The sequence below is a fragment of the Melanerpes formicivorus genome, unplaced genomic scaffold (genome assembly GCF_026170545.1).
Source record: "Melanerpes formicivorus ecotype bairdi unplaced genomic scaffold, bMelFor1.0.p_v2 SCAF_10, whole genome shotgun sequence".
Classification (NCBI taxonomy): domain Eukaryota; kingdom Metazoa; phylum Chordata; class Aves; order Piciformes; family Picidae; genus Melanerpes; species Melanerpes formicivorus.
Window position 1 is genome coordinate 19,600,111 of NW_027142362.1, and position 26,752 is coordinate 19,626,862.

General features: G+C 40.0%; 2 protein-coding genes across 2 annotated transcripts in view; one reads left to right on the forward strand and one right to left on the reverse strand.

Annotated features, from left to right (window-relative positions):
- CA12 (carbonic anhydrase 12) lies at positions 1-26,537 on the reverse strand. The gene is made up of 10 exons (XM_068144080.1): positions 26,316-26,537; positions 23,173-23,193; positions 15,822-16,001; positions 12,422-12,564; positions 10,416-10,511; positions 8,681-8,744; positions 8,092-8,249; positions 6,901-7,027; positions 3,234-3,318; positions 1-2,245 (listed from the first exon to the last, which is right to left on the reverse strand). The coding sequence occupies exons 1-10, from the start codon at positions 26,503-26,505 to the stop codon at positions 2,161-2,163; spliced, it is 1,149 nt and encodes a 382-aa protein (XP_068000181.1). The 5' UTR covers positions 26,506-26,537; the 3' UTR covers positions 1-2,160.
- USP3 (ubiquitin specific peptidase 3) overlaps positions 2,399-26,752 on the forward strand; it is an 82,478-nt gene continuing 58,124 nt past the window's right edge. Inside the window, exons 1-3 of the mRNA XM_068144076.1 lie at positions 2,399-2,693; positions 3,248-3,374; positions 3,676-3,739. The gene's annotated coding sequence lies outside the window, so the exon portion shown is untranslated. The remainder of the gene's footprint in view (positions 2,694-3,247; positions 3,375-3,675; positions 3,740-26,752) is intronic.

Below are 26,752 nucleotides of genomic sequence, written 5' to 3' on the forward strand. Positions count from 1 at the left end.
TCTTCACTTCTTTTCTGGCTTAAGTTACTTAGTCTTCATTTGTACTATTAGAGCCTCAAAAGTGGGTCATTCAATTTAAAGAAGAGTGAATTGTGATTTGTGTAATTTGATTTATTATGGTAGCATGTTAATTATGTTGGTCTTTCTGATGATGCTTGATTTTTCTGTATATCTGAAATGTTGTGCATGTAATAATGACAAAATAGAGGTCCTGGGAAGTATTAAAATAATGTGACATTTTAATACTTCAATAGATTTATTAAATGATAGTGACTAACAAACCAAGAAAACATGACTTTAGATTCTTACAGCTCAGGGACCACTGGCTGTGCAAACTGGTAATCCAGTAGTAAGGAAACCCAAAACTTTCCATGTGCTTGTGTTTTCAAAGGCTTTTCCTCAGAGTAAACTTACAGTACTGGGCTGAGGTTTTTATGCTGCTTTTTACAGGTGGCAAGGATGTTGCATGCAAAAGAAAGTGATTGATTGATGTTTCTAATCAGTTGAGCTGAAGATTAAAATACTAATTTAAATGCCAGTCTTCTAGATGCAATAAGAGAGACCAAAGAAACATCATAAGCATTTATTACCTATTCTTATCTTTCAACGCTTACATTCAAAGAGTAAGTAATGCTTCCTATAACACACAAATGCTGCCTTTGTAGTAACATTTCAACAGGATGATCTTTGTGTGTTTATGTGAGAGAAAAATACTGGCAAATACAGTGTACTTAGTTGTAAGATTATGTTCCTCAGTTTCATGTACAGTATGTATTCATAAGTTACTTCTCCCACTCAAAAGCTTGCTTTTGACATCAAACAATTTTCTTGGGGGTGGAAGGGGAAGGAATCAAAACAAGTACGCATCTGCTATCTCTAACGGAGATAACATATACAAAAGCAATGTATTAATTTAAAATCACAAATGGGATGGTGGTGCTACTGAAGGTAAAAGAGTTCTAAGTGTAAAGTTCAGACTGGAATTTCCCCAGTAGTGTTTAACAGCATTTGGATCGGAAGTTATTGTAGGTATAAGCCTGTGCTCAATCGATTCCTACTTGTATGTTGAAGTACAAGCATTTCAGATCCACACTTGAGATGTTAAATTCAGGAGTTATTCTGTATACATATGGGGCTAGTTTGGCTAAACCCTGTTTTTCATGAAGTCAATGACATTTCACTTTGCCTACAGTGGAAAGAGTTAGGCTTATGCTTCTCATTTTCAAAAATTAATGAGACTCTAGAAAGAGTAGCTTATGATATTTGAAAAAGATAACTTCAGTTACTTTGTAATAATTAAATTACTAAGTTCAGAGACCTCAATCAGCAAGTAAGTATAAGTGCAGTTTTAATACATAGTGTAAAATCAATCAAGATTTTATTATTAAATGGCAAGTCTGCTTCAAAGCAGCAGCAACTGCATTATCTCCCATCATTCATATGCACACTATAAATAAGAGCAGAGTACTAAGACAAGTTGTTTCTCTAATTCCAATGCTGTACAGAGGCTGACCTCCATAACAGATTTGTGAGATTGTGTAATAATAGGAAAGGGAGCTTTTCCTCTAGCAGCAGGGTTTTTTTTAGCACTGATTTCCAGGGTTTGATCCTTACTAACAATCCATGTGGCTGTCATTGTCTTTCCTTTTGTCTTCCTCTAACACTTCTGTTACAAAGCCGGGGTGAATGTTCTGACATAATTTGCTGTAATTGTACAAACTGTATCTGCTGAACAACCTAGTTCATATTCTGATCTCAAATACACATTGCATTGTATCCTGTTTATAATCATGATGCTAAAACCAATACCTTGAATTATCAGGGAAGAGAGCTTATAGCTTGATGAGTGTCTTCAGATTTGAATACCTGTAGGAAAATCTGTGCTAAACAAACCATAAAACTGAGGTTCAGGATTAATTGTAAAATCAGTTAAAAGACCCAGACTCAGTAAGCAGCAAACATGAAAAGATTACGGTGAGGAATTTAGTTCAGGAGTATTCACTGGTCATATCTCACTGGAAAACAGGGCTACAGAAAACTTTTGTCATGTTTTCAGAAAACTCTTGAATTTTATCATTAGCTAAGAATAAGAGGAGTGTTCCAACAATACAAAATAAATCAGTGCCATGAAGGAAAAGGGGCTTTTGTCACAGTAGGGCATCAAAGTTTGGTGATGTCTTCTTCCCCCTTGTACATGCCTGGCTTGTAGATGATCCCTCTGTTGTCTTTACCTCCCTTTCTGCAGCTAAAATGAAACAAATAAATAATTATAACTGCAATGAAAGAAAAGCACCACTGGTTACTTAAAATGGTCGATTATGTATACATTAGATTATTTTTCTCTGTACCAGTGCAAATGCCACAGTATCTTATTGTTAAAGATATTTCAGGAGAATACATTCTGTGTGGCACTCAGTGATGATCACAAAAGGATCAGGCTGATCTCAAAGTCTGCAGTGAGTCTTTTTGTCAGACTTTGGCTTTGGTGGCAACAATGATCTCATATCAGTACAGATTTCCTCCCACTTGAAAGATGTGACCTTTGGGAAAGCTTTTTTCTAAAACTCCATTTCCCTTTTGTTTCACATACTCTTCTAGAAAAAAAAAAAAAAAAAAGGATTTGAAAAGCAGCCATGCTAGCAAAAAGAACAAGAAAAAGAGGAAATGGCAACTGAGAGAAACAGAAAAACTAGGTAAGCCTGTTACCGACACAGTTTATTGTCCCACTTAGTCTAGAAAGGGAGTCTCATTTCCTAACTGCGTGCCAGTACCTGGAGTGGAAAATGGTCTTCTGTTCTCCCTGGTACTTGTGTACCACAATTCCCTATTACCTGTCCTTGTATTCTTTAAGGGACTATATGAGCACTGTTTAAGTAATTTTTATTTTGTGAAGGAAACAATTTATATGGTTGCTTTTCACAAGAAACAGCCATTCCTACAACAGCAGAATGGTGGCCACTGTGGCACAAAGTTTGAAGCAAGTAGACACCTTTCAGCCATATTAAACCTATTTTGCTGGCAATAAAATAGATTTCCTTTGGCATATATGATACAGGAGAAATAACATCTACAGTGATAAATCAAAGCTTATAGGAAAAGAGCATATCTTACAACAGATCAAATATTGCCACTATAGAAATGTGCATGGTTTTGGACACACAATCACTTCTTTGTGTCAGAAGAAAAATTTGGTTTGACTTCTTTTCCTGTGATACGACAGCTGGACAGCTTACCTTTTCCTCTTCAGTAGGCAGAAGGCCACTGCAAGAACAGTGAGAACTCCCAGCGTGCAGGCTATCACAACAGAAACAACAAAGCCTAGGAGAAGAGGAAAGCATACAGAACAGTTTATTTCATGTACTTGAGAGGATAAGGTTAGTCTCTAATCTGTCATAACATTTGCATTCTGCATCTGCAACTTTCCTACAGCCTGCTCATACCACTTTGCAATTATGGACTGGGAAAGGATAATTTATTATGGATGTCCTAATCCTACAACTCTATCCACAGTTCATACCTGCTGAAGTCACAAGGCCAGCATTCAGACACAGCAGATCAGAAACATTCTGGATTTCGATGCTATAATGTATAAGACAACATAAGCAAAACTAAAGAACTAAACCCAGGCAATTAAGGATGTTAAATTTGAAGCCTTTTTTTTTTTTTTTTTTCTAGACAGGACAGCATAGAAAGTGGACTCCTAAAGAGTGATCTGCTTTGCTTAAGGGCATCTAAGAAGGTAAGAGTGAATTCAGGATATTAATATGAAGAACTGTGTCATCTCATGTTTGCTCAGGGATCTCAGGGGTTATCATTATCATGCCATCTTTGATAATTTGTATACATATGTATGTATTCATATATATTTTTGGCAATGGAGGTATTTATTTTGTCTCTCCTAAAGATCCTGAAAGTGAGCACTCTTTTCTAAGCTGCATTTTCAAAATTAATCTACTCATATGTTATATTCAATCAAATTACTCTCTCTCTCTCTGAACAATATCAGAACCCTTTCAGAGTGAAGCTGGAAGGTTTCATGTAATCCTATCTAAATATTTTCTCTTGCCAAATTAGCTGAAATGTACAAATATTTTTTTACAGAAATGTAAAACTTTATCCCATTTAACCAGGTGGATGCTTTATTAATTTTAAGTCCAGGTGAACAGAAGAAGCTTGCAATCCATGGAGCTGAAAAAAAACCCTGTATTTTTAAAGAAGGAGATTTTGTAATAGTAAAGGTGTGTCAAATGGAAAACAAAATATAATACCAAATAGGTAACTGTAGAAAAAGCTTGTAGTTTAAAGAGGAAGGGTAGAGGAGTTGTTTCTGTTTGATGAGACATCCTTCTTGCAAAAGTTAGGTAGAAAGTATTGACTAGTCATGAGGTCTGTGGTGACAGGTTGGACTCGATGATCTTTGAGGTCTCTTCCAACCTTAGTGATACTGAACTACTGAATTTCATCACAGTGCTGTAATCAAAGCTAGACTCCAGTTCCATTTAACTTGTAGGTAGTGGAAGGTTTGAACACCATAATGAATGTCAGCTGCATGCATGTGAAGCTGATTTTATTAGACTAGCTGACTGACAGACAAAATACACTAGAAGCATGTTTGATTTTTTCTGAATAATCATTTAAGACTGGAGGCATTTTGAAATGTAGTATTTGTTAATAGTGAGCAGAAGTTCAGATTCTAATTCCTGGCCCCACCTTGTGGCCACTGTGCTCAAGTGAAGATGCCAGCCCTCAGTCTTGGCTTTGAAGAGGCAGAAAAGGTGCTCTGAAAACTTGCTTTAGCAGGGGCCTATGGTGTGCACAACAGGATTTCTTTAATAAATTTATGTGGTTGCCTGACCCAAGCCACAATTCTGTGTGTGGCCTCTCCTTCCCTTCTTAATAAGTGTGCTGTATTCCTACCTGTGGTACAGCTGGCTGAATCAACCTGGGCCCTTGCAGTCAGCAGCCAGGTGTCCTTTAATCCTGTGCTTTGATAGGAACTTTTCCCTCCCCCCATATTTTCTTTTCTTTTTCCTTTATGTGAGGGGGTGCACCTGTGAGTGCCTTTGTGATCTTAGTAGGTGGAATGTGAGATTAGAGGGGTGATGAATACCCTTTTTGAAATTGTTTGAACATTTTTCTATGCTTCACTGATAAAGTCAATGAGCTTTTGTAATTAAATTAACTTATACTGAATGAGGTTTCTATTAAAGTAGCACTGAGCAATGCCTCTCATGGTCATAAAGACCAGTTCCTGAGTGAGAACAGCAGCATGCACTATAAGCCACACAATTCAACTCTGGTAAGTCATACCAGCTTTATAGATATGTTGAAAATGCTTCTATAGCTGGTATCACCTGGCCATGGGAGCCAAATCATGTGATTTAGCAAAGAGCCAAGAGTTATTCTGGGGTTTGGCATTGGTTCACAACAACAATTTTGAGAAAGTCACGTGCGGATTAAATTTTTCCCAATGGATGGAAATAATAATACACTATTTCTGTGAAGTCTTTAAAGAAAAGCATAGTATCTGATTTTCAGTTGTTGGGATGATGGATTGTAACTCTTTACATTTTAAGTACTGAGTGTGATTTACAGTGACAAGGTAGTCAGGTGCTGAAAGGTCAGCTTAAGAAGCAGGTGGAAAATTGCATTTCTCATTTCTGACCAGTCTGACTCAAAAAAGCACTAGCCCACAGATGCAGTTAGCAATCAGCAACATGCCTTTGCCAAGTCCACCTTGTATTTGAATCTTGACAAATTGAGAGAGTAGAAAAAGCATAAAATGGATCTCTAGGATTCCACAATGAACTAGTCTTAAACATAAGGTAGCTGCTCATTGGAAAATGTCTGTTATTCACTGCTATAGAGGACTGTTTATGTACATGGATTTAAGAGAGACCCTGTGGAGGAAGCATTACAGTCTCAGGAACTTGGCAGCTGTATTGCAAATCCTGGGTCTGCTCTTTAAAATCATTGTACATAATCTGACTTGAGCAGAGATTTGAGGGGGATTTCTGAAATAGCCATTCTGGACCAACTAGTTCTGCAGTTGGCAACCAGTGTTTGAGATTTGAGATCTGGGAAGAAAGTTTTAACCCTCTTCTTGGTCATATAAAAATAACATGGGAGAGGGATACTTCTAGCTGGCCAATACACAAAAGCAGAAAAGGGACTGACGTACTCTGGTGCTTTCCATTTTTGACTATTTAGCCATCTTTTAGTTTACTCAAAATATTGTTTGTGCAGCTAATACCAGTTTGTATATTAGTCATGGGGCTATTATTGGTTGTTGATGAATTGATAATTTTTCTTATTGAGTTAGAATCTATCAATGGGAGAAATGCTAGTGTAGTTCTCATTTAAAATGAGATTACATTGAAGCAGTGTTCAGTAACTGTTATACTCTGCATTGGTGGTGTAGAGACTCGATAAGAGGTATGAAGCCAGAATAGAATATTATGACTGTGGCTCTTGTATTCAACAAGAAATCAAGGAACAGAACAAGTAGAATCTGCAGTGTGACTTGTGTATATCCTGCATGTGAGTTGTATAGTCAGAGAAATACTTTTTGTTTATTGCAGAGTTTCAATTATTAACAACATTTTGCAAACAAATCTGATTTCGTAGCTGATAAGTTGATAGGAAGGTTGTTCTGCTACTTGACTCTGAAGCAGTAAGAGTGAAGTTACTGCTTACTACTTGCCTGATATCTGTTGTTGACAAAAGCCATTTTATGTACTCTATGAAAACACAGTAGTAGGAGAAGGGAGCGAAGTGAACTGTGTGAAAATGTGGCTGCTATATTTTTGTAGTGGTACCATGCAACAGGACTGCCACTTCAATATTTCAAGTTTACACACATCATTGTTCACTTTACCTAGAAGTATTCATACAACTTACCTTCATGGAAGGAGATAAAAACCAGTCTTTCATGAAATTCCTGAACATTTCGGAAGTTATCGACCATTTCCAGAGGTTCTGGGTCACCACTCTCTGTGCAGTACATAGCTGTTTCCAGTGCCAGTAACTATAAAGGGAAGCACCCTGTTCAGCTCCCAGTGTACAGAAGAAGCATTGCCACTGAATGATCACTGAGAGTGTGCATTTGAAATCAAAAGGGTTGTCAAAGGGAAGAGGATACATTAAATAATACTTAACTCTTTTCTGGCCTGTGAGTCAAAATACATAATAATATATGAACAATGTGGCACCTCCAAACCCTTGCCTGTACTTTGTTTATGTCTTGATAAAATTGGTCAGGCTTAGTAATTACCTACCAGGAAAACTGGATGGGAGGTAACATGGTAGCACTTTATAGCATGTTCTCCATAGCACAGTCTAATTTCTAAACAGTCCTTAAAGATGCTTTATGAAAGAACTGTCTGCTTTGGTAAAGCCATGATCTTACAGAGTGGACAAAGCTAAGAATGGACTTTTGTAATAAGGAGCATGAACTATTTTGATCAGAGATTTTGAGAATAACATTTCCCCCCTGTGTTTGTAATTCCGTGAATCAGAAAATAGCGATTGGGGGTTTATGTAAGTGGCCATCAAAGAACAAAATAATTTAATTAGGTAAGCATAAGAATGTAAGCTGGAGAAAAGCCAAGGGATTCAAGACTGACAAATAGCACATGACATGTTTTTTAGAAACTTAACATCTACCAAACCTATCTCACTTAAGTCAGTCAGGACCAAAGCTGCACTAAAACACTCCATGAATAGGGTTCAGACATGAAGTCTGAACGAAAGTGATCTGGAAGTGACTCATGGAAAGACTCAAAACAGGGACTAAGTACATAGTTGAAACAGAAGTTCATCTCACTTGGCTGTGACTTTTTTCAAGCTGACTCTACAATAATTGCTATGCAGCTGTCTGACCTTTATTTATTCTGGTCATCTAAGAACATGCTAACTACAAACTGCAAACTGATAGGATATTGATTTGTGTCAGTTCTGTGCTGCTCTTCTCACTTAAAGGATTGTAGCAATGGTTGTATTCCAGCTTTACAGGACTAGGAAATGAGAATGTGTGGTTGCTGTGCTTTAGCAGACACCAATTAGGAAAACATGTGCTGTGTTTAAACTTGCCTGCTCCTGTGAAATTTTAACGGGGTGTCGGAAAACTGTCCAGAGAACACTAGGGTAGCAAGGAGGAGTTGTCAGGGATCCTTCATAGCGATAATACTCATCCAGTCTGTGAGGAAGCAGTTCGCGAATGTTGAAGGCTGGGACTTGGGCTGTCTGATCTGAAACAGGATTCATGTTAAATGCAGCGCCATTACCACACAGGTAGTATATCAGTGAAGTGAGTCTGATTTCAGTGGCTAGCATGCTTTCAGTCATATCACTAGGTAAAGAAAAATACATTTTAACAGAGATTATCCCAGTTTCATAAGGAATACAGCCTTTTAGGTTTCCTGTGTACAAATCTTGCTAAGATACTAGTCAGAATTCTGTAAGATGAACTGTGGCCATAGTAACCAAAAAACACTGTGTAAGAAGTAATGCCTAATCCAAAACACATGGCACATGCTAGCCATCCACTCTTCACAGAAATGCACTGCATTTTTTAGTCCTGCACAGCTCATGACTGGTTTACCAGGGATTTCTGGACTCTTTCTTCAGCCTGTTCAATCCCTCCCTGGGTGAAATCTGGTGCAGGTTTATAGCCACTCACCCTTGTATTTCACATTCCGGAAGTGCGTGAAGATCTTTTCGTAGGATGGGTTGAAGGGTCCAATCTGTAATGAGCAGACTGTTAATAGCTGTGCCAAGCACCACAGTCTGAACATGAGTCTTTACTTCTGCATGCAGCAGATAGCAGTATTGGTGGCCTCTGTCATAAGGCAAGTGTCTCCACCATCCAGGTATTAATATATTGGAATAGCATAGAATTTCTTTTTACTTAAAACATTAACACTATCCTCAGAACCCAAATAATGCTCTTACTGGCTCTAGAGCTACTAGAGCAGCTTTGTCATGATGCTATCGTAACTGTAGTGTAGGTCTCTGGGTGTGCACCTGGAAGACTCTTTTGTCCTTGCCTGTTCAGCATGTTGTGCAAATGGAGAGAAACCATTTTCCCTGAGAACATTGCAGGCATAAGTTCTCAACTGACAGGCTTCTCAGACCATCTACTGGTTTCTATTCAAAGCCACATTTTTCCACCCACAAACATTTTTTTAGTCCAGGAAGATAAAGAAAGATTTTATTGGGTACTGCAGGGCCAGTGGCAAGGGCTATAACTCAACTGTCTGGCAAGAGCTGTAACTCAGCTATCAAAGACCATGTTTTTCAACTGCTAGCAGCAGCTTTTCAGTTTAATAATCAGTGGGGGTTTTATGGATTCTTTGGAGCTGGTGCTTAGCAGCTTCTCTGACACCTAGATATATTAAACTGATGTTCTTAGACCAACTGTAATAGCCAGCAGCTGTCTGAAAGTTTTTTAAAGACCTTATCTCCATTGTGTCTTTGATTTTTAAATACCATTGCTCAGAAATAACCAGAATCCTAGTATTATTCCTTAGTATAATGTACAATACCCTGACACTTTTTGTGGCTGCAAGTTCCAAATGAACTGAAATTTAACACAGAATTGTCAGATTGTTAGAGCTGCTAGGAAGTGAGTTTGGGTAATATTAATGAGAATTAGAGCTTTGTCTGCTAACTAGAACATTTGCATTTTTTTGATGGAAATGTGAAAACCTGGATGTTTTCAGTATTTTTTTTTATGCTGTAGAAAATTCTCATGTTTAAAAGTAATCTTTATAGTTATCTTATTGAGGAGTTTTAATCCTAAAAGAGGCAGGGGGGGAAAGAAAATTGTGTATGTGCAAGCTTCTAAAATTTCTCTTTCAGATCATTATTATCTTTAATTGCTTGTATGTGAGGCTTCAGAGAGGAAAAGTGGAAAGCTGTCTTTCTCTCATCTTAGAAAGGGCACTGAATTTACTTATTTACTGTAAGCTGTGATTCAGAGAATCTGGGAAGTTTGGAACCTGAAGACTGTGGTCAAGTCCTAATTACATACAGTGACCAAAGCCAGGGTTGTGTCTGCCAGTGCCTCTCTGCTATGTTCAAACTGCTTCATGCAGTTTTAAGTAAGATTGAAATTCACTGCTATTGTTCGATAAACTTTACCAATGGCTGCAAAATTGGATTGAATATAGCTGAAGTTAATTTACTGAAAAACATGGGAAATAGTCAGAATCTCTATTTTCTTCAGGTATGTTCCTGTTTTTATGTATGTGCTCCTGGAATCTGGCTCCTTTTTTTGTGAAAGAGAAAAGGCAGAACTTTTATTCAGCCACAGCGTTGTTAAATCTAGCTAATTTTGTACGTTAAAGGTCTCTGGTGACTTAATGATTGAAAGCGTATTTTAAACAAACAAACAACAAAATCCTGCATCCTACCTCAAGAAGAACAGCCAAAACTGCCAGTCCATCCGCTTTGTCCATGGCTGCTGTTATATCTGGGTATTTCTCAGAGTTATAATGTACAATATGCAGCTACAAAGAAGGAGATACAATTTTATGGTAATGTCTGGGGCATGAGGACTTTTCTGGTTCACAGATAAAAAGGACCTCAGGCTATGACCATACAATGAGATCCTTCAGTCATTTCTAGCTGTTGTGGCATGATCTTTTTAGAGAAAAGGAAAAGGTCCTGGTACAACTATTCCTAGCCCTGCTGTAGCTGTGTTACACACACACACACACACCCCTTTATATAATGTGGGATGGAATGAGTATTGATCACTTCAAGGCATCTTGACTGTAGTACCAGTAATTTTTTCTGAAAAAGTAACACGTTAGCAAACCCTGGTGTTAAATACAACTAGAGAAGAAACAGGTTCCTAAGGTGCTGTTATACAAACAAATTATTCTGACTAGTTTCCCTTTTAATCATTTTGAGGTAAATGTCCCAAATCCTTAATTTATGATTAGAAAAGATAGCAAATAGTTCTTCATTGAACAGAAGAAAGTCAGTAAAGGCAGACAGAGAAGCAATGTCTTGTGGCTAAATGCTACACATGATTTACAGAGAAGAACCAAGACGTCAAATAGCCAGGAATTTGCCTGAAATTACTCAAGTGATCCAATGCCAGCCCTGTGTTTAGAACCTAGACTCTGAGTCCCTGACTTGTGGTGTATTCATGAAAGTACATCAGAGTTTATCCCTTTTGTGGTGCACAGTGCAGTATTTTGATGTATATATCCATATCATAAATACTTGGATTAGAATCTTGCAGCCTTTTACAGAATCACAGAATCACGGAGTGTTAGGGGTTGGAAGGGACCTTGAAAGATCATCCAGTCCAAACCCCCTGCCAGAGCAGGATCACATAGAGTAGATCACACAGGAATTTATCCAGGCGGGTTTTGAATATCTGCAGAGAAGGAGACTCCACAACCCCCCATGGCAACCTGTTCCAGTGCTCCATCACCCTCACAGTGAAAAAAATTTCCTATGCCTGAACTTCCACCCATTGCCCCTTGTCCTGTCATTGGGTATCACTGAGAAGAGCCTGACTCCATCCTCTTGTCACTCACCCTTTACATATTTATAGGCATTAATGAAGTCACCCCTTAGTCTCCTCTTCTCCAAGCTAAAGAGACCCAGCTCCTTCAGTCTCTCCTTGTAAGAAAAATGTTCCATTCCCTTGATCATTTTTGTGGCTCTGCACTGGACTCTGTCAAGCAGTTCCCTGTCCTTTTTAAACTGGGAGGCCCAGAACTGGACACAATACTCCAGATGTGGCCTCACTAGGGCAGTGTGTCAGCCACTCTGCCCAGTTTTGTGTCATCAGCAAGCTTGCTGACAGGGCACTCTGTTCTCTCATTCAGGTCATTGATGAATATATTGAATAGTACTGGTCCCAGTACTGACCTCTGAGGGACTCCACTAGACACAGGCCTCCAACTAGATTCCATCCCACTGACCACAGCTCTCTGGCTTCAATCCTTCAACCTCACTACCTGATCATCCCAACTACACTTCCTCAGTTTAGCTGCAAGGATGTTGTGGGAGACAGTGTCAAATGCTTTTCTGAAATCAAGATAAACCACACCCACTGCTCTGTCATCATCTATCCACTTGGTTATGTCCTCATAAAAGGCTGTCACGTTGGTCAAACATATTTTCCCTTTGGTAGAAACATTCTGCCTGCTCCTAATGACCCTCTTGTCCTTGATATGCCTAAGGACAGCACCAAGGATAAATTGTTCCATTACTTTTCCAGGGATGGAGGTGAGGCTGACCGGTGTATAGTTACCTGGGTGCTCCATATTACCCATTTTGAAGATTGGAGTGGCATTTGCCTTCCTCCAGTGATATACTCAAGATTAAGATCCCACTTTGAACCAGTGGGAACTGCCTAACCTTTTTTGTTCCTTTTCCTGATCTGAACTTGTCTTACCTCTGCTGCAAAGTGCTTCCCACTGATTGTGTGCTCTGAGCCTTCAGACTTGTTTCTGTTTCCCCAGTGCAGGTGAAGCTGAGATGCAGTGTATTCAAATGGGAGGTTTCTGATGTACATAGTAGGTGATAGATACATTTTCACTGTAAGCAGAGCAAAAGCAAATGGGAGCAGATGATACCACACCTTTCAAGCACAGGGCAAATAAAAATTTACTATGTCTAATGTCTTACTATGTGTGGAGCATGAACAAAGCAGATTCCTAACTCAAATCTGTTAGTCTGTGCTAGGAGAGAAACAATTTAGTTATCTTTAATCCTTTCTAGGTAATTCAGAAGAATTTAGAATGTACTCTCTTTCTGTTTTCTTAAGCTAAAGGAATTGAATGTGAGACTTGTTGCATTCTTCTCCCTGAAGAATGGAAAATTATCTCAGGCTTACTGAAGAGGCAATTTGCAGAATCATAGAATGCTGGCAGTTGGAAAGGACCTCCAGAGATCGAGTCCAACCAAAGCAGTATCACGGAGGGCAGGCCGCACAGGAACGCATCCAGGCAGGTTTTGAAAGTCTCCAAAGAAGGAGACTTCACAACCTCTCTGGGCAGCATGTTCCTGTGCTCAGTCACCCTCATCATAAAGAAATGTCTCCTTGTGTTGAGGTAAAACTTCTTGTGTTCCAGTTTGTACTAATTTTCCTTGTCCTGTCATTGGGCACCACTGAAAAGAGACTGGCACCTTCAGCTTGACATCCACCCCTCAGATATTTACAGATGCTAAGATACCCTCTCAGCCTTCTCAAGACTGAACAGCCCCAGGTCTCTCAGTCTTCCTTCACAGGAGAGATGTTCAAGTCTCTTCATTCATCCTTGTAGCTCTGTTGGACTCTCTTCAGCAGATCCTGGTCTCTCTTGAATTGGGGAGCCCAAAACTGGATACAGTATTCCAAGTGTGGTCTTGCCAGGGCAGAGCAGAGGGGGAGAAAAACCTCCCTAAACCTGCCGGCCACACTTCTAAGTGCACCCCAGGATGCAATTGGCCCTCTCAGCTGCAAAGGCAAATTTGCTATCACATGGATAACTTGCTGTCCTCCAGGACTGAAGGTCTTTATCCATGGAGCTGCTGTTTAGCAGGATGACTCCCTAATCTGTAGTGGTGCCTGGTGTCACTCCTCCCCAGATGCAGGACTCCGCACTTCATGAGGTTTGCCTTCACTCAGCTCCCCAGCTTTATTAGCACGTTAAAGCAAAACTGAAGCCTAAATCAGTTGAAAATAGCTTAATGAATTAATATTTCCTGTAGTATTTTTTAAACTCCTGTTGTATTGAATTTCTTTGCCTCTTAATATTCTTTTACAAGCACCTGATGAAAACAGATAAACTTCCACCCCTCTCCTCTCTCCCCAAAACCCAGAACACTGATGTCAAGCAGCAAGATAATCACAGGCCTTAAGAACTGGCATTTCCTTTCCTGGCATGCTGAAGGAAGGCCTTTGTGTACACTGCTCTCCCTTCTGCTCACTAATGCTTTCCAATGTGGAAGACAGAATTGGTTAGTTTTTGTATAGAAATTAAAGCAATAATTTTTGGCTCAGCCAAAACTGAATAGTTTGCTTGGGAATTTTGGCACTTCATAAAGAAATGTTTTATGTAAAGAACGGATCCATTTCTTTGCAGTTTATTATTTTCCAGTGTGAATACAGTTTGTTTCTGGAGTGTCCAGGCATGTCTTGTAGGGGAAACAAGGCTCAAAACTTTAACGAAGGAACAGCTAAAGCCCATGTATTTTTATGCTAGTGCTAAAAAGCTTTTCTTAATCTCTTCTGTTTTCGGTCTGGCTCAAGCAGGTAACTCTAACTTAATTAGTTGGCCAATGAAGCACATTAATTATATGTAGAAATGACTGATACCACAATACTAAGCATCCTACTGATTTCCTCTGTCCATAAGAGAAAATAGCAGCAGATGGTGTAATGATGACTGCAATAGAGATTAATTTTTCATTATTCAGAGCAATTAATATTCATATCTGATAAAGGTTTCTACAGTGGGTTGCATGTCCCCTGCTTTCCAGGAAGACACTGACCTTAGAAGTGAATTCCCATTTTTACTGAGACAGGAATATATTTTTGTCTTGGTTTTCATTAGGAAGCAGTTGGACTTCTTGTTTTAGGGGCAAGATCTGACAGTGTTAGTGACAGAGGCTGTACGAGGAATTTGCTTTTACTTGTGTGACTATTACGTAAGGGATGGGCTCTCAGTATTGCTCGTTTGTCTCCACCTGCTCTCTGGCACCATTCAAGTCTACCGATGATGTTTCCTTCTCTGCCTGTTGCTTGTATCAGCCTAATACTTCAAGTGTGACAATACAATCTTTCACTCAGAATCAAGAAAGGCTCTTAGGAAAAGATCCAAAAGGCAGGGTGTCCCAGCCATTCCTTGTCTAAAGCAGCCTGGGTATGATGGAGAAATTGATCAAGAGGAAAACCAGGAACCATGCCCTAAGAGGCTGGCCCTTACTGAGGATAGGGCTTATGATGTTCTACAAAGCAGGTTTACCCTGCTGTAAGAATGAGGGTAAAAAGAGATGTCTGCATATTGGGCATCTTTTAAGCAAGCATGCTGGAGAAGAGCAGATACAGAAGCCACACTTATAACACAGGTTCATTTGATGGTTATGTAATAGGAGGATATGAAGAAGCTGGGTCTTATTACTGTTCTTACTTCTACGTTATCAAATGTTTCAGGAAGGAACAAAAAATGGTGGGACTTCCTTACTGATACTGTATATTATGTCAATATAGTAGACCTTTTTGAGATTGCATCCTCTCTGCTTTTACCTACTGTACTGACACTTTGATTTAGTACTACAGTGTAGGACATGTTTGTATGCTGTATCTAATTATTTTTCTGTCTTTTTATCTTACCTTATACTAAAGAGGTTTTTATCACAAGTCAAGGAACAAAATGGTGCTCCTAGCTTGCTTTTTTTTTGCTTTCCCCCTCTCCCTCTCATAATCCAGCTGAGTTGCTTTGATGGGACTGGAATGTCAGAGACCAGAGACCCATTGAACCCGTATTTTATCAGTTTATCTCATCATAAAAAATCACAAAGTCTGTTTCAAAGCACTCCAACCAAAGTAACAAGAAAAGCTTAAGATGTAATTCTAGCATGCCTAGAGCTTATTTAAAAACCACAGTTTGGCTCACTATGAATCCATTTGTACTTACTAGAGACCCAGGTTTCCCTAACCTGTTCTCTAGATGTGGGTGTGCTGATGTGAAGGCCTCATCATCACACCTTTATTTTATCTGATAAGCAAAGTAGTTCACCCATGAAATAAACATTCACAGGCTCCAGCAATCTTTCCTTTACAATCCCTTGCTGTCATTGTGCTCTCTTACCTGAGTGACCATTATTGGTCAATGTAAAGTGGTCAGTGGAGGGCACATTATAGCCTATGAATTCTAGAGGCAAGAGATTAGAATCATACTGGAGAATATCCTTGTGGAAATCTATTGGTGATTGGAATACTCCTCCACAAAATGGGTATTTTTTTGGCCAGGCCTTCTCTCCATCAGGACCTGTGTGAATGAACAGAGACACACTTGTCAACTATGAAATTAATTTAAAACCTCCTGTGTTTCAGCCTTCACTCAAAATCTGGATAGGAACCTTTTCTGAATTTTAAACATTTTAAATTTTTTTAAAAATCCTAATTTAATCTTTCCAGTGTGCCATTAAATAGAAATGGGCCAAATGCCAATAAAAATCTCACATGGAGGCACTTTGCTGCCTCTTGATTCTTTGAGAATCTCAACTGCTGTTGATGTTGCAATCCTGGGGAACTGTGGGATGGGTAGCTCATCAGGTTAGGCTTGCAGGGTTGAAAATTCCCCCCTAACATTAAATTTGCCAGACCAGCTCAGTTAGAAGCAAATGAATGCTGTATTTACTAGCAAAACTACAGTCTACAATGGAATGCAATGAATATGTACAAAATATACAGTATTTACAATATTGACAGGTATTTAAAATTAATAAACAGCACAAAGCCCCCCTTGGCCAAAGACCAGGGGAAGCTAATAGCCTCTCCCTCCCTGCTTCCCCTTACCACCCCTGTACACAAAAGGGACAAGAGAAAGGAGCAGAGAGATGTTAGACGTAGCCAAAACAATGCAGCCAAAGTCAAACAAAAGTTGAATTAGTATCTTTCTCAAGCAAAGAAGTGAGAGAAGCAAGAAAAAGATTTTGCAAACTAAATCTTATGGTAGATAACTTTCCAATAAGATTGTTTAGAACTATCATCATTTTCCTTTTTACACCCAATAGTAATTTATTTGCATTTTACTACTTTCTGTCAAGATTCGTGAAAAATTTTTAAAGGCATAGCCTAAAACTGCCACGCAGCACCACAGCCAGCATCCTCTGACTCTCTTGTGGTGGCTTTGTCTCTCGTCAGAGCTTGCAAATGTGACAAATAGCATTTGTATCTAAGACAGTATTTGGATTATTTGCTGACATGGATTAATTTCCCCATGGAAATAAGAGGTGTATGTGTAGTAACGCAGCTATTCCAGCCTTCTCAAGGGAATTGCTGAAAGAAGAGACTCCTGCTGAAAAAGGAAATTTTCCATATTTTTCAGTAGACAGAAAGCCAGATCCTCACAAACCTTTCCTTACCATACAAACTGTCTGGCTCTATCTAGCACTGTTGTACAACCCATAGCTAAAAGCTAATTTGCAAAAATGGAAGGTAATTTGACCTGCAATAACTTGTTCAAACTCTGGTGAAACTTTTCTTTATTACAGTCTTTTGCCTCAGGCAGGTTCTACAAAGAATAGGTAATACCAAGAGATTTTTAATTGTGCCTTTGATTTAATTACACATTAATAGGTAGCAGCTGTTTGCAAGCTGTAAGATGAGACCATTTGGATTTAAATAATAAAAGAGGAACTTGAAATGTGTGTTTCTCCATGACTCTGAATATTCATCCTGGTTCTTCCTAAGGCAGGAAAGTCTTTTGGGATCACTCAGCTTGATCTCTTGATCTGTATAACACAGGCCATTGGACCTGGTTTCATTTTTACTGTGGTGAGAATACATTTCAGCAAGGAAAAAACATCTACTCTTCCTTCAAGCACTGCAGGGAAAAGATATTTCATTAGTGCCCTGTGGATAATTACTCTCCATGGCAGCATGCTTTTCACTGTGAGTTTGTCTAGTTTTGTCTTTGTATAAATAGTGATTGCTTTTACTTCATTGCTTAAAAATTGAAAAACCTCCTGTTAGCATACTTCTGTTCCTCATTGAAGTGGTTGTAACATGGAGGACATAGTTTCTCACTTTGCTTAAACTAAATACACTGCATTCCTTGACTCTTTGGTGAGAAGTGTTCTTTTCAAAACCTCTAATATTCCTTGTGGTTTCTTTGAAGTCCACCCAGTGTGTTAACATCTTCCATGAATCGTGAATGCCAGAATCTAATGTAAGATTGGGTCATCAGTGACAAAGCAACTTCAGATTTTTTTCTGAAGGAAAATTAACAGTCAGGAGAGTATTACTGTAGGCTCACTTTTTAAATGTGAAAGACAATTTTCCATACTGTGAGATACACATACTCAAGAATATTCACCAGGAAAATATATATCAGCATATACAAAGAAATCATAGTTTCTTGAGGTTGGACTTTGATGTGCAAGACAATGACACTGAAATGTAACACTTTCCAGGGAGCTAAGATTACAGCAGTGTCAGAAAAACTTGTGAGAAGCCTTTTTTGTAAAACACCTTCAGTAATTTTAGAAGGTTTGTGTGTTTTGTACACTGATAAGATAGTATGCAAGAAGATTTCTATATAATTTTGAATTTGTGCATAAATTAGAAGTCTAATCCCAGACAGTGAAAATCATGTCCTGCAGTACCACTCACTTTTTCAGGACTATGCCTGGATGAATTGGATGCACTTAGGAGCTGGTAACAAAGTATGGGAACTTCCACACCAACATTAGCAGTTCATTAGGGAAACTTTTGTCTTTTCTCTAAAATGTGGTAGTTATCACAGTCTTTATGTACCTTGAGCTTTATGAGCAGTTATCCTTTCTGTGACATATATCTGCAATTCCACTTAACAAGGCCTCTAAGCTACAGCAAATTAAAGTAAGGAGCTGTTGGTACAGGTAGAAATAGGACCTCTTCTGCTACTACTGCTCCCAATGCAGCCATGAACTTTCCTTACTGTAAAGAATGCAAACTCAGGTTGCTCAAATCCAGCTTGTGGGCCTTCTTTTACATGAGTTTCCAGGACCATGTTCCCCTACTTTGCTGTAAATAACCCTTTGTGCTTTCATGGCTATTTCATAAAAAATGTCTTTAAATAGTAGTAATAATTCTTTGGGTAGTCTTGCTGCCCAGCTGTCAATGAGCTAAGCAATGTACCCTCAGCACCCCGGCTGCACGTGTCCATTGTGTCATTTCCTTTGACAGCTTTTAGTTTTCCATGCCTAAGCCCTCAGCCAGCCCTGCAGCTCTACCACTGCTGAATGATGCATGACAGATGTTCCTTTAAGAAAACAGTGCTGCCTGCTCCCAGGATGTGTACACTGGCTGACTTAAAAAAAAAGAAGAAAGTAGCCATATGAGACAGTGGTGTTACCAACATTTTTTTGCTCTGATGACCAATTAATATTCATGTTGTTTGAGCTTCTCATGGGCTGTCCAAATTCTCTTAATTTGAAGTAAACTAGTGTATTAAAATGCGTTGGGTTGGTAACAACTGGGAATGTTTGTAATAGTTTTGCAGCCAGGCAAAGCACTCTGCCCTGCTTTCAGTGAGCTGGAAGCTGCATGGCTGCTCTTAGCCCAGAGCCAACCTAGTAATGAAGACTGAGAATCCAGGCTTTCTGCCACAGTATATAACTGCATGGGTTCCTTTCATTCAGAGCCCAGGAAGAACTCAGTCATACCATTCCATGTACATGTATCCAGTATATGCATATCTTCCACATACATGTTCACAGGGAAGCTTGTGAGATGGTGGAATTGCCAAGGGCTGTAGCTGTCCCTGCTACTCCATTCAAGTGCTGTATGGGAAGAAATCTGGGACATGTTCTAGTGTGTTCACTAAAGCTGGCATTTCCTAAGGGTTTCAGCATGGGTTCTCAGCACTACAGTGAATTGGAGTATTTCATGACAGTAAATTGGAAGAATTTGCAAGTTCCATTAGCCTGATGTCTAGTAACAACAATTCTTGTGTCTACATTGTAGGATGAAGTTGTCTCCTCACTTGTTTAAGCATGTTAATCATTCTGTTGGCATTATTACTTTAAACTTGGCTGTAAAGCTAGCTTTTCCCATTGTAGCTACTTCTCCACTTTCAAGGAGTGGTCCTGGTTCTTTGATTTCGTTTCAGCCCTCTTATATTACAGAAGCAGAAAACCAGAATCTAAAGAATTGAAACCCAGCTCTCCAAATGTACCAGTTCTCTTCTAGGGCAGAGGACTTCAGGTTTGTACCTTCCAGCCACACAGCAACATTGCCAAAAGCTGCTTGCACATGCTGTCCAGAGCTGTGGGGCATTGGAACAATTCTTTAAGTTCTTTAACTGATGATATACTTTGTTGACATTGTCCATTCTACAGGAGTTGAAGCAGCCCACACAAAGCAAACTTGTGTCAGAGATGGCCAAGGGCTTTTGCCCCAGCTAACTAGCCTGTGCTATTTTTTCAAGGCAGTTTTTCTTGTTCTATATACAAGAGTAGTGAAATCAAGAAGAACAAGTAGCATCACTGAAGTTTGATTAAGGAAAAGGCAGATGGCAGAGAGGTTTAGCCTTTGTGTTTATTACATCTAATGCAGTAATTTCCATTGTATCCAAGCCAAATGCTTGTTTCCTTGGAAGCTTGTGCTGAAAAGATAAGGCCTGATTACATAGTTTCATAGTTTCATTCAGGGTTGGAAGGGACCACAAGGATCATCTAGTTCCAACCCCCCTGCCATGTGCAGGGACACCCCACACTAAATCAGGCTGCCCAGAGCCTCATCCAGCCTGGTCTTAAACACCCCCAGGGACGGGGCCTCGACCACCTCCCTGGACAACCCATTCCAGGGTTTCACCACTCTCATGGTGAAGAACCTCCTCCTCACATCTAGCCTGAATCTCCCCACCTCCAGCTTCATTCCATTCCCCCTAGTCCTATCACTACCTGAGATCCTGAGAAGTCCTTCCCCAGCCTTCCTGTAGGCCCCCTTCAGATACTGGAAGGCCACAATTAGGTCACCTCGGAGCCTCCTCTTCTGCAGACTGAACAGCCCCAACTCCTTCAGTCTGTCCTCATAGGAGAGGTGCTCCAGCCCTCTGATCATCCTTGTGGCCCTTCTCTGGACACGTTCCAGCACCTCCACATCCCTCTTGTAATAGGCGCTCCAGAACTGGACACAGTACTCCAGGTGGGGTCTCACCAGGGCTGAGTAGACAGGGAGGATCACCTCCCTCGACCTGCTAGCCACACTTCTCCTGATGCAGCCCAGGATCTGATTGGCTTTGCGGGCTGCAAGTGCACATTGAGAGCTCCTGCTGAGCTTTTTGTCCACCAGCACCCCCAAGTCTCTCTCCTCAGGGCTACTTTCCAGCCAGTCACTGCCCAGCCTGTATTTGTGCCTGGGATTGCCTCGACCAAGATGCAGGACCCTGCACTTGCTCTTATTGAACTTCATGAGGTTGGCTTGTGCCCACCTCTCCATCCTGTCAAGGTCCCTCTGGATGGCCTCCCTTCCCTCCCTCCCTTCCTTTTATGTCCTTTTGACTTAATTTTAGTGGGAGGCATTGCAATGTGTTACAGAGTTAAAGGTAAATGGTGGCAGGTGTAGGATCACTAGGAGAGTATGGAGAGGCTCTTTTCTGGCTGACTGCAGTCTCTCTAATCACCGTTTTTACCAGTGCAGACCCATGTTCTACCTCTGCTTTTTTTCCAGGTATATGAAAAGAGACATTCTGTACAAGTTGAATTGCCACTTTAACTTTTTGAAGTTGCTTTTTTACATTTTTCTGGATGCATGTAAAAATCAGTAGTTGAAGGAAAAAGTAAGAAACTGTTTTGTGAACCTTCTGTCTGTTCTTCAGTATATATTAGAAATCAGACTGCAGTGTGGAGGCTCTTGATAGGAATTGATTAAGTTGGGTTACTGAGAATAGCACACTCTGAAATACACATGGGGACCCAAATTCCCAGCAAGGGGCAAATAACAAATTTAAACAAGCTCTACCCTGGGAAGGAAGGCAAAACTTCTACTTTGATGGTAGTAAAAGAAGACTTGCTTTCCTTGCTACCCAACAGGGTTAGGTTCATCTGATGGCTACTGTTAAGGTGAAGACCCCAAGCTTTTGTTATTCATACTGTGTCAAGCTTTATTTTTTTTCCCAATGAGAATGGGAAGTATATGTATGCATGCTGGCAGTTCCATTTGTGTCTACAGATATGCAGCTGGGCAGTTTTCCTTTTGCTTATGTGAAGTGAGTCAGGTAAACTGGAGCACAACCAAAGGGAGTAGTTATTAACAGCAAGTTCAACCTCAGAGGTTCTTTGTGTTGTTTTGGAGCACCACCAAAGGCTTAAGAACAAATTTTAGAAAAAAATCTGAGGTTCTCAGTACTGCCCATTTCTCTGTGGGCATGTGGCATGTAAAACACTACCGATATTGGATAACTCCTCTTCCTGAGCAGCTATTGCATCCTTTTAGTTGCTGTCTTAAAGGACTAGTGTACAAAATAATATTGCTTTCCTAAATATGCTGGGATCTTCAGGGAGCTGTCTCCAGTAACATAATACAGGTGACTTGCTGAAATCTGACTGTACTTTAAAAATGAAGACCCATGTGGTTAGGGAGAGGAATGCACTTTGTAGATCTAGGCTGAAATCACAGTATCACAGTATCACAGTATCACTTAGGTTGGAAAGGACCTCGAGGATCATCGAGTCCAACCTATCAACACAGACCCCATGACTAGACCATGGCACCAAGTGCCACGTCCAATCTCCCCTTGAACGCCTCCAGGGTCAATGACTCAACCACCTCCCTGGGCAACCCGTTCCAATGACGAATGACTCGCTCGGTGAAGAACTTCCTCCTCACCTCGAGTCTGAACCTCCCCTGGCGCAGCTTGAGACTGTGTCCCCTTGTTCCGGTGCTGGTTGCCCGGGAGAAGAGGCCAACCCCCTCCTGGCTACAACCACCTTTCAGGTAGTTGTAGAGGGCAATGAGGTCACCCCTGAGCCTCCTCTTCTCCAGGCTAAACAATCCCAGCTCCCTCAGCCTCTCCTCATAGGGCTTGTGTTCAAGGCCTCTCACCAGCCTTGTTGCCCTTCTCTGGACACACTCAAGTGTTTCAATGTCCTTCTTAAACTGAGGAGCCCAGAACTGGACACAGTACTCAAGGTGTGGCCACACAGTACTCAAGGTGTGGCCCAGTGACAGTGAGGGAAACAGAGGGCTCTGGAGAATCTCTGCAGTTGTAGGGCCAGTCTTAGTTGGCTGAAGTTCTCATCATTCCCTAAGGTAGTTTAGAACTCAATAACTGACTCTCAGTCATCCAAATACAAAAACTGATGGATGAATAACAGATTTCAAGACAATGGACCAGATCCAAGCCTGGGTACAGATGCCAAACCTAGTAAGTTCTCAGTGGAACACACCTGGCATGTTGTCTTTAAAATACAGAAAAAGCCATAACTTTGCATGTACAAATTAGTACTTACCAATATAGGACCATTTTGACCCTGTTTAAAGACAAAAGAAATATTACTGTCAGTGTTTGAAATTGATCACAGTCTGTAAATAAATACATTGCCACTTAAACCTATGTACTGAATGCTGCAATACTTGATCCGTCTTTCTAGACCCAGGATAGTAAACAAAACATAAATGCTTTCCAAATTAGGAACCCTTCTTGACCAAAATTTGGTTATCTCTGTGATCCTGCCCATAGGAGTGACTTTCCTGTGGTCATTTAAATCCTTAAGTAAAACTTATGTCAATCTATCTTTTCCATTGTGGAATAGCCAGAGACTCTGTATGTAGGTATATCCCTGTTTTGTTTTGTTTTCTGATTAGGAAACTTAAGGAATATGAAAGGGCTGTAGCTATAATGCTCCCCCTCACACCTAGCTGAGGAGTTTGAAAACCATTAGTGGATTGCCAGTTCCTACACTGAGAAATGACGGACAGTCACTTCTGTACAGAGGCTCTGAGATTTGCTGTCTGAAACAGACAGGAATAGATGGACTTTGAAAAAGCGGGAGTACGATACACAAGCCTGTATAACTCAGAAAAATCCTAGGGGGTGGTAAAGTGACCAATATTCATCCCCTACTTAAGGAACAGAACTTGAGACAGGGTCTCTGCATATCTTTGGAAATGTCTTGTTTAGGTTTCTGTTGGATTTGGTTTGGATTTTATTTTTGTTTGTTTGATTGATTATTTTTTTCCTTAAACCTGCTTGCTTGCTGTGTAATTTACGGGTGCTTGTTCTGACAGAACTGAGCAGTTTGGGTTATAAGGCTAATGCAAATTTGGTTTTGTTTCTGCATAGAAACCAGTCCTGAATTACGAGTCTTGCAGACACTCAGTGTGGCTGTGTGTGCCTGCGTGCACGCAAGCAAATGTTTATCCTTAGATGCACTTCTGCTCAGGACAGATTCTTGGCTGCATTTCTTGTACTCTGACACGTGGTCACAGATACAGCTCCTCAAAGAATGTCGTGTGAAATGTTTGGGATTAGTTTTTAAAGATGTGTAAAACAGCTATACTTAGCTCTTTTGTATTGATATGTGCTGGAAGCACTAAGCTCTCTGCTTCCAGCTGGTTAGGACCAGTGTCCCTTGTTGTTTTACACTGGAATTTTCAAAACGAGGTCTGTGTAATGATCCTGCCTGGAGTCCCCAGGTTTCTTGCACAGAAGAATTCTGTCTTCTCTCCCCTTCTCTCTGCAGAGGATCATCTGTTACAGAGTTTTTATGGAGGCACTTGCAGACTCAGGACATTCTGGAGGTAGAACTTGCACAGCAATAGCAACTGAGTGTCAGAAGATTTTAGAAATTGCCACATCCTCAGCTGAGCAGGGTTTGAAGAAATACTGACTTAACTACAATAGCTGCCCTCTTCTCATGCTCTTACTTCCATTAAAATGCATATGAAATGTCAAAAGTGATTTTTATCATGTAGAACAACCATAAAGCAGTCAGTTTCAAATATTTTTAATATTTTTGGTGTTCATGACAACTGGAACAAAAATAAACAAAATCTTAAACTCTTTTGGCAAGTGACATTTTTCTTAGTCTGTGAACATTTTGAACTGCAGTTCACTACTGTTATGACTTTCCCGATGAGCACAATAATAGCAACTTGTGTAGGTGGGGCTGAGGCACATTTAATGCTTATTTCATCTAACTTTGATCAGCAGATGAATAGATAACCAGGTGGCAGAATCTTCTTGATTTTGTCTGAATGAACATGTGGAGCTGCAGGAGTCATTTGCTGCTATCCTCAGACTGTAAACAAGGTTGCTATTAGCCTTATTCTGCTTGATAATGAAAATAGGATGAGGCAGGCTGTCACAAAAATCTTTCAAGATTGTAAGAATCAATAGAGTGTCTGACTTAAATCTAGAAGGGGACTACCAACAGTTCTGTACCTGTGAGCACTGCCTTGCCTCTTTGTTCATGCTGGGGTGAGTTCTGGTACATAAAGCAGTTACTTGCCAATGCATGGTAGAGGAGGTTCCTAGAGCTAGTGTATCTGTGTCACTGATCAATATCCAGAGTACAAAATATGTTTCCAATGTAGCTTGGGAGCTGAAAAAGTTGGAATGTTTTTTGTTGTGATGACCTACAATAGTTGTGTCTCAGACATGGGAAGATGTTAGAAACAGGCAGATACTGTAGCTCTTGCTATTTCTTGGTGCTGGGTATCTATTTCTAAGATAGAATTCTCCAGCATTCCCTTCAGAACATATCTCAAGACTTATCTTTTTGACATATCCTTTCGCTTCCAAACCTTCTGTGTTGTCAGAGGAAGCATCTAGAAAACACCAAGCTTTATTCTGTTGTTCTGTAAAGCACCAAGCTCTAGGAATTCTTCCCTTCAGGCAGTAGATTCCACTAGGTAGTAGAGCCACTTTTCAGTGGATATATGCCCAAAATAAGAAGGTTACCTTAAAATTTTGAATCCCACCATTATGTAGCCCATGTGAAAACCCCATGCTTGTCTTGGCAGAGCTCTGTATGAAGCTGACGGTTCTGGATTACACTTGAGCCTTCAGGACTTTTTTCCCCTGAATGTATGTGCTGAGTAAGTCCTCTCACACAACCCTTTACAGTGATTCTCCCTCATATTCTATAATCACACTAGGTACATTATTAGCTTAAATGGCTGGAAAATTATTATAATCAGCCTGAATAGATTAATATTAACTTCTAAAAAGAGAGTGAGGAGTCCTGAACTCCTGAAATTGGCCCTGTTTAAATATTAAAGATATTATTTTCTTCTGGTTTAAAAAATAAACAGGGCAGAAGGAAATGTGTGATTCTTCCACTAACTGAGAAAGGCCAGTCTGCTTCATTCTAAGAGAAACAAAAAGATCACAAAGCAAGGCATACTGAGCATGCAAGAAGTCTGTAATACAAACTAAATCAGAGGGCAAATTTCTTTTCCCTTTATATATCAGAATACCTGTTCTGAGAAATTGAAATAAGAATACTCACTCCAAACAACTGCAGACTGCAACAATATACAACTTTGAACATGCTTTTGAAATAGTAACAATTAAAAGATACCAGTTTGCTGCATACATTAGCTGCCCTCAGTTACAGTGAGAATAAAATAGAAAGCTGGGAGACTTTACCATTCAACGGCGCTTGCACTGAGAGTTGTATCTTTAAGCAGAAAATAAGCACAGCAGTGACTGTGGCTATACTGAAGCTCTTGGCTGACATCTCAAGGAAAGACTTAAAATATTCCAAGAGTTCACGGGTTTCTCTGCCCTCTGAAGAAGCTCCCTTGTATATATGTGGCAAACAGCAGAATGCACACATCTAGAGCTTCTGCTAATGAGTTATTGCTCTTCTCTCCCCTTGCCTCTCTCTTTCCTCTTAGGACTGCTTTTTATAAAGCTCCTGAGACTCAACCCAAAACAAATGATGTAATCAGACCTGCCTCTAGGTCACAGCACCCTCAGAAAACTGATCATATCCTCCTTTACCTCAGTTTTAGTGAGCTACTCACAGAGCAGACTGCAGCATGTAGAGAGGGAATTTAAATGTGGAGCTTCAGAAATTATTT

Bases quoted from the DNA above. Each gene is read 5' to 3' on its own strand.
- CA12 (XM_068144080.1), bottom strand. From the start codon at position 26,505: ATGTGTGCATTCTGCTGTTTGCCACATATATACAAGGGAGCTTCTTCA. The intron at 10,512-12,421 runs GTAAGACAAGTT...CCTTCTTTGTAG, and splicing joins GGAAGCACTTTGCAGCAGAG to CTGCATATTGTACATTATAA. The intron at 2,246-3,233 runs GTAAGCTGTCCA...GTTTCATTTTAG, and splicing joins TGCCTACTGAAGAGGAAAAG to CTGCAGAAAGGGAGGTAAAG.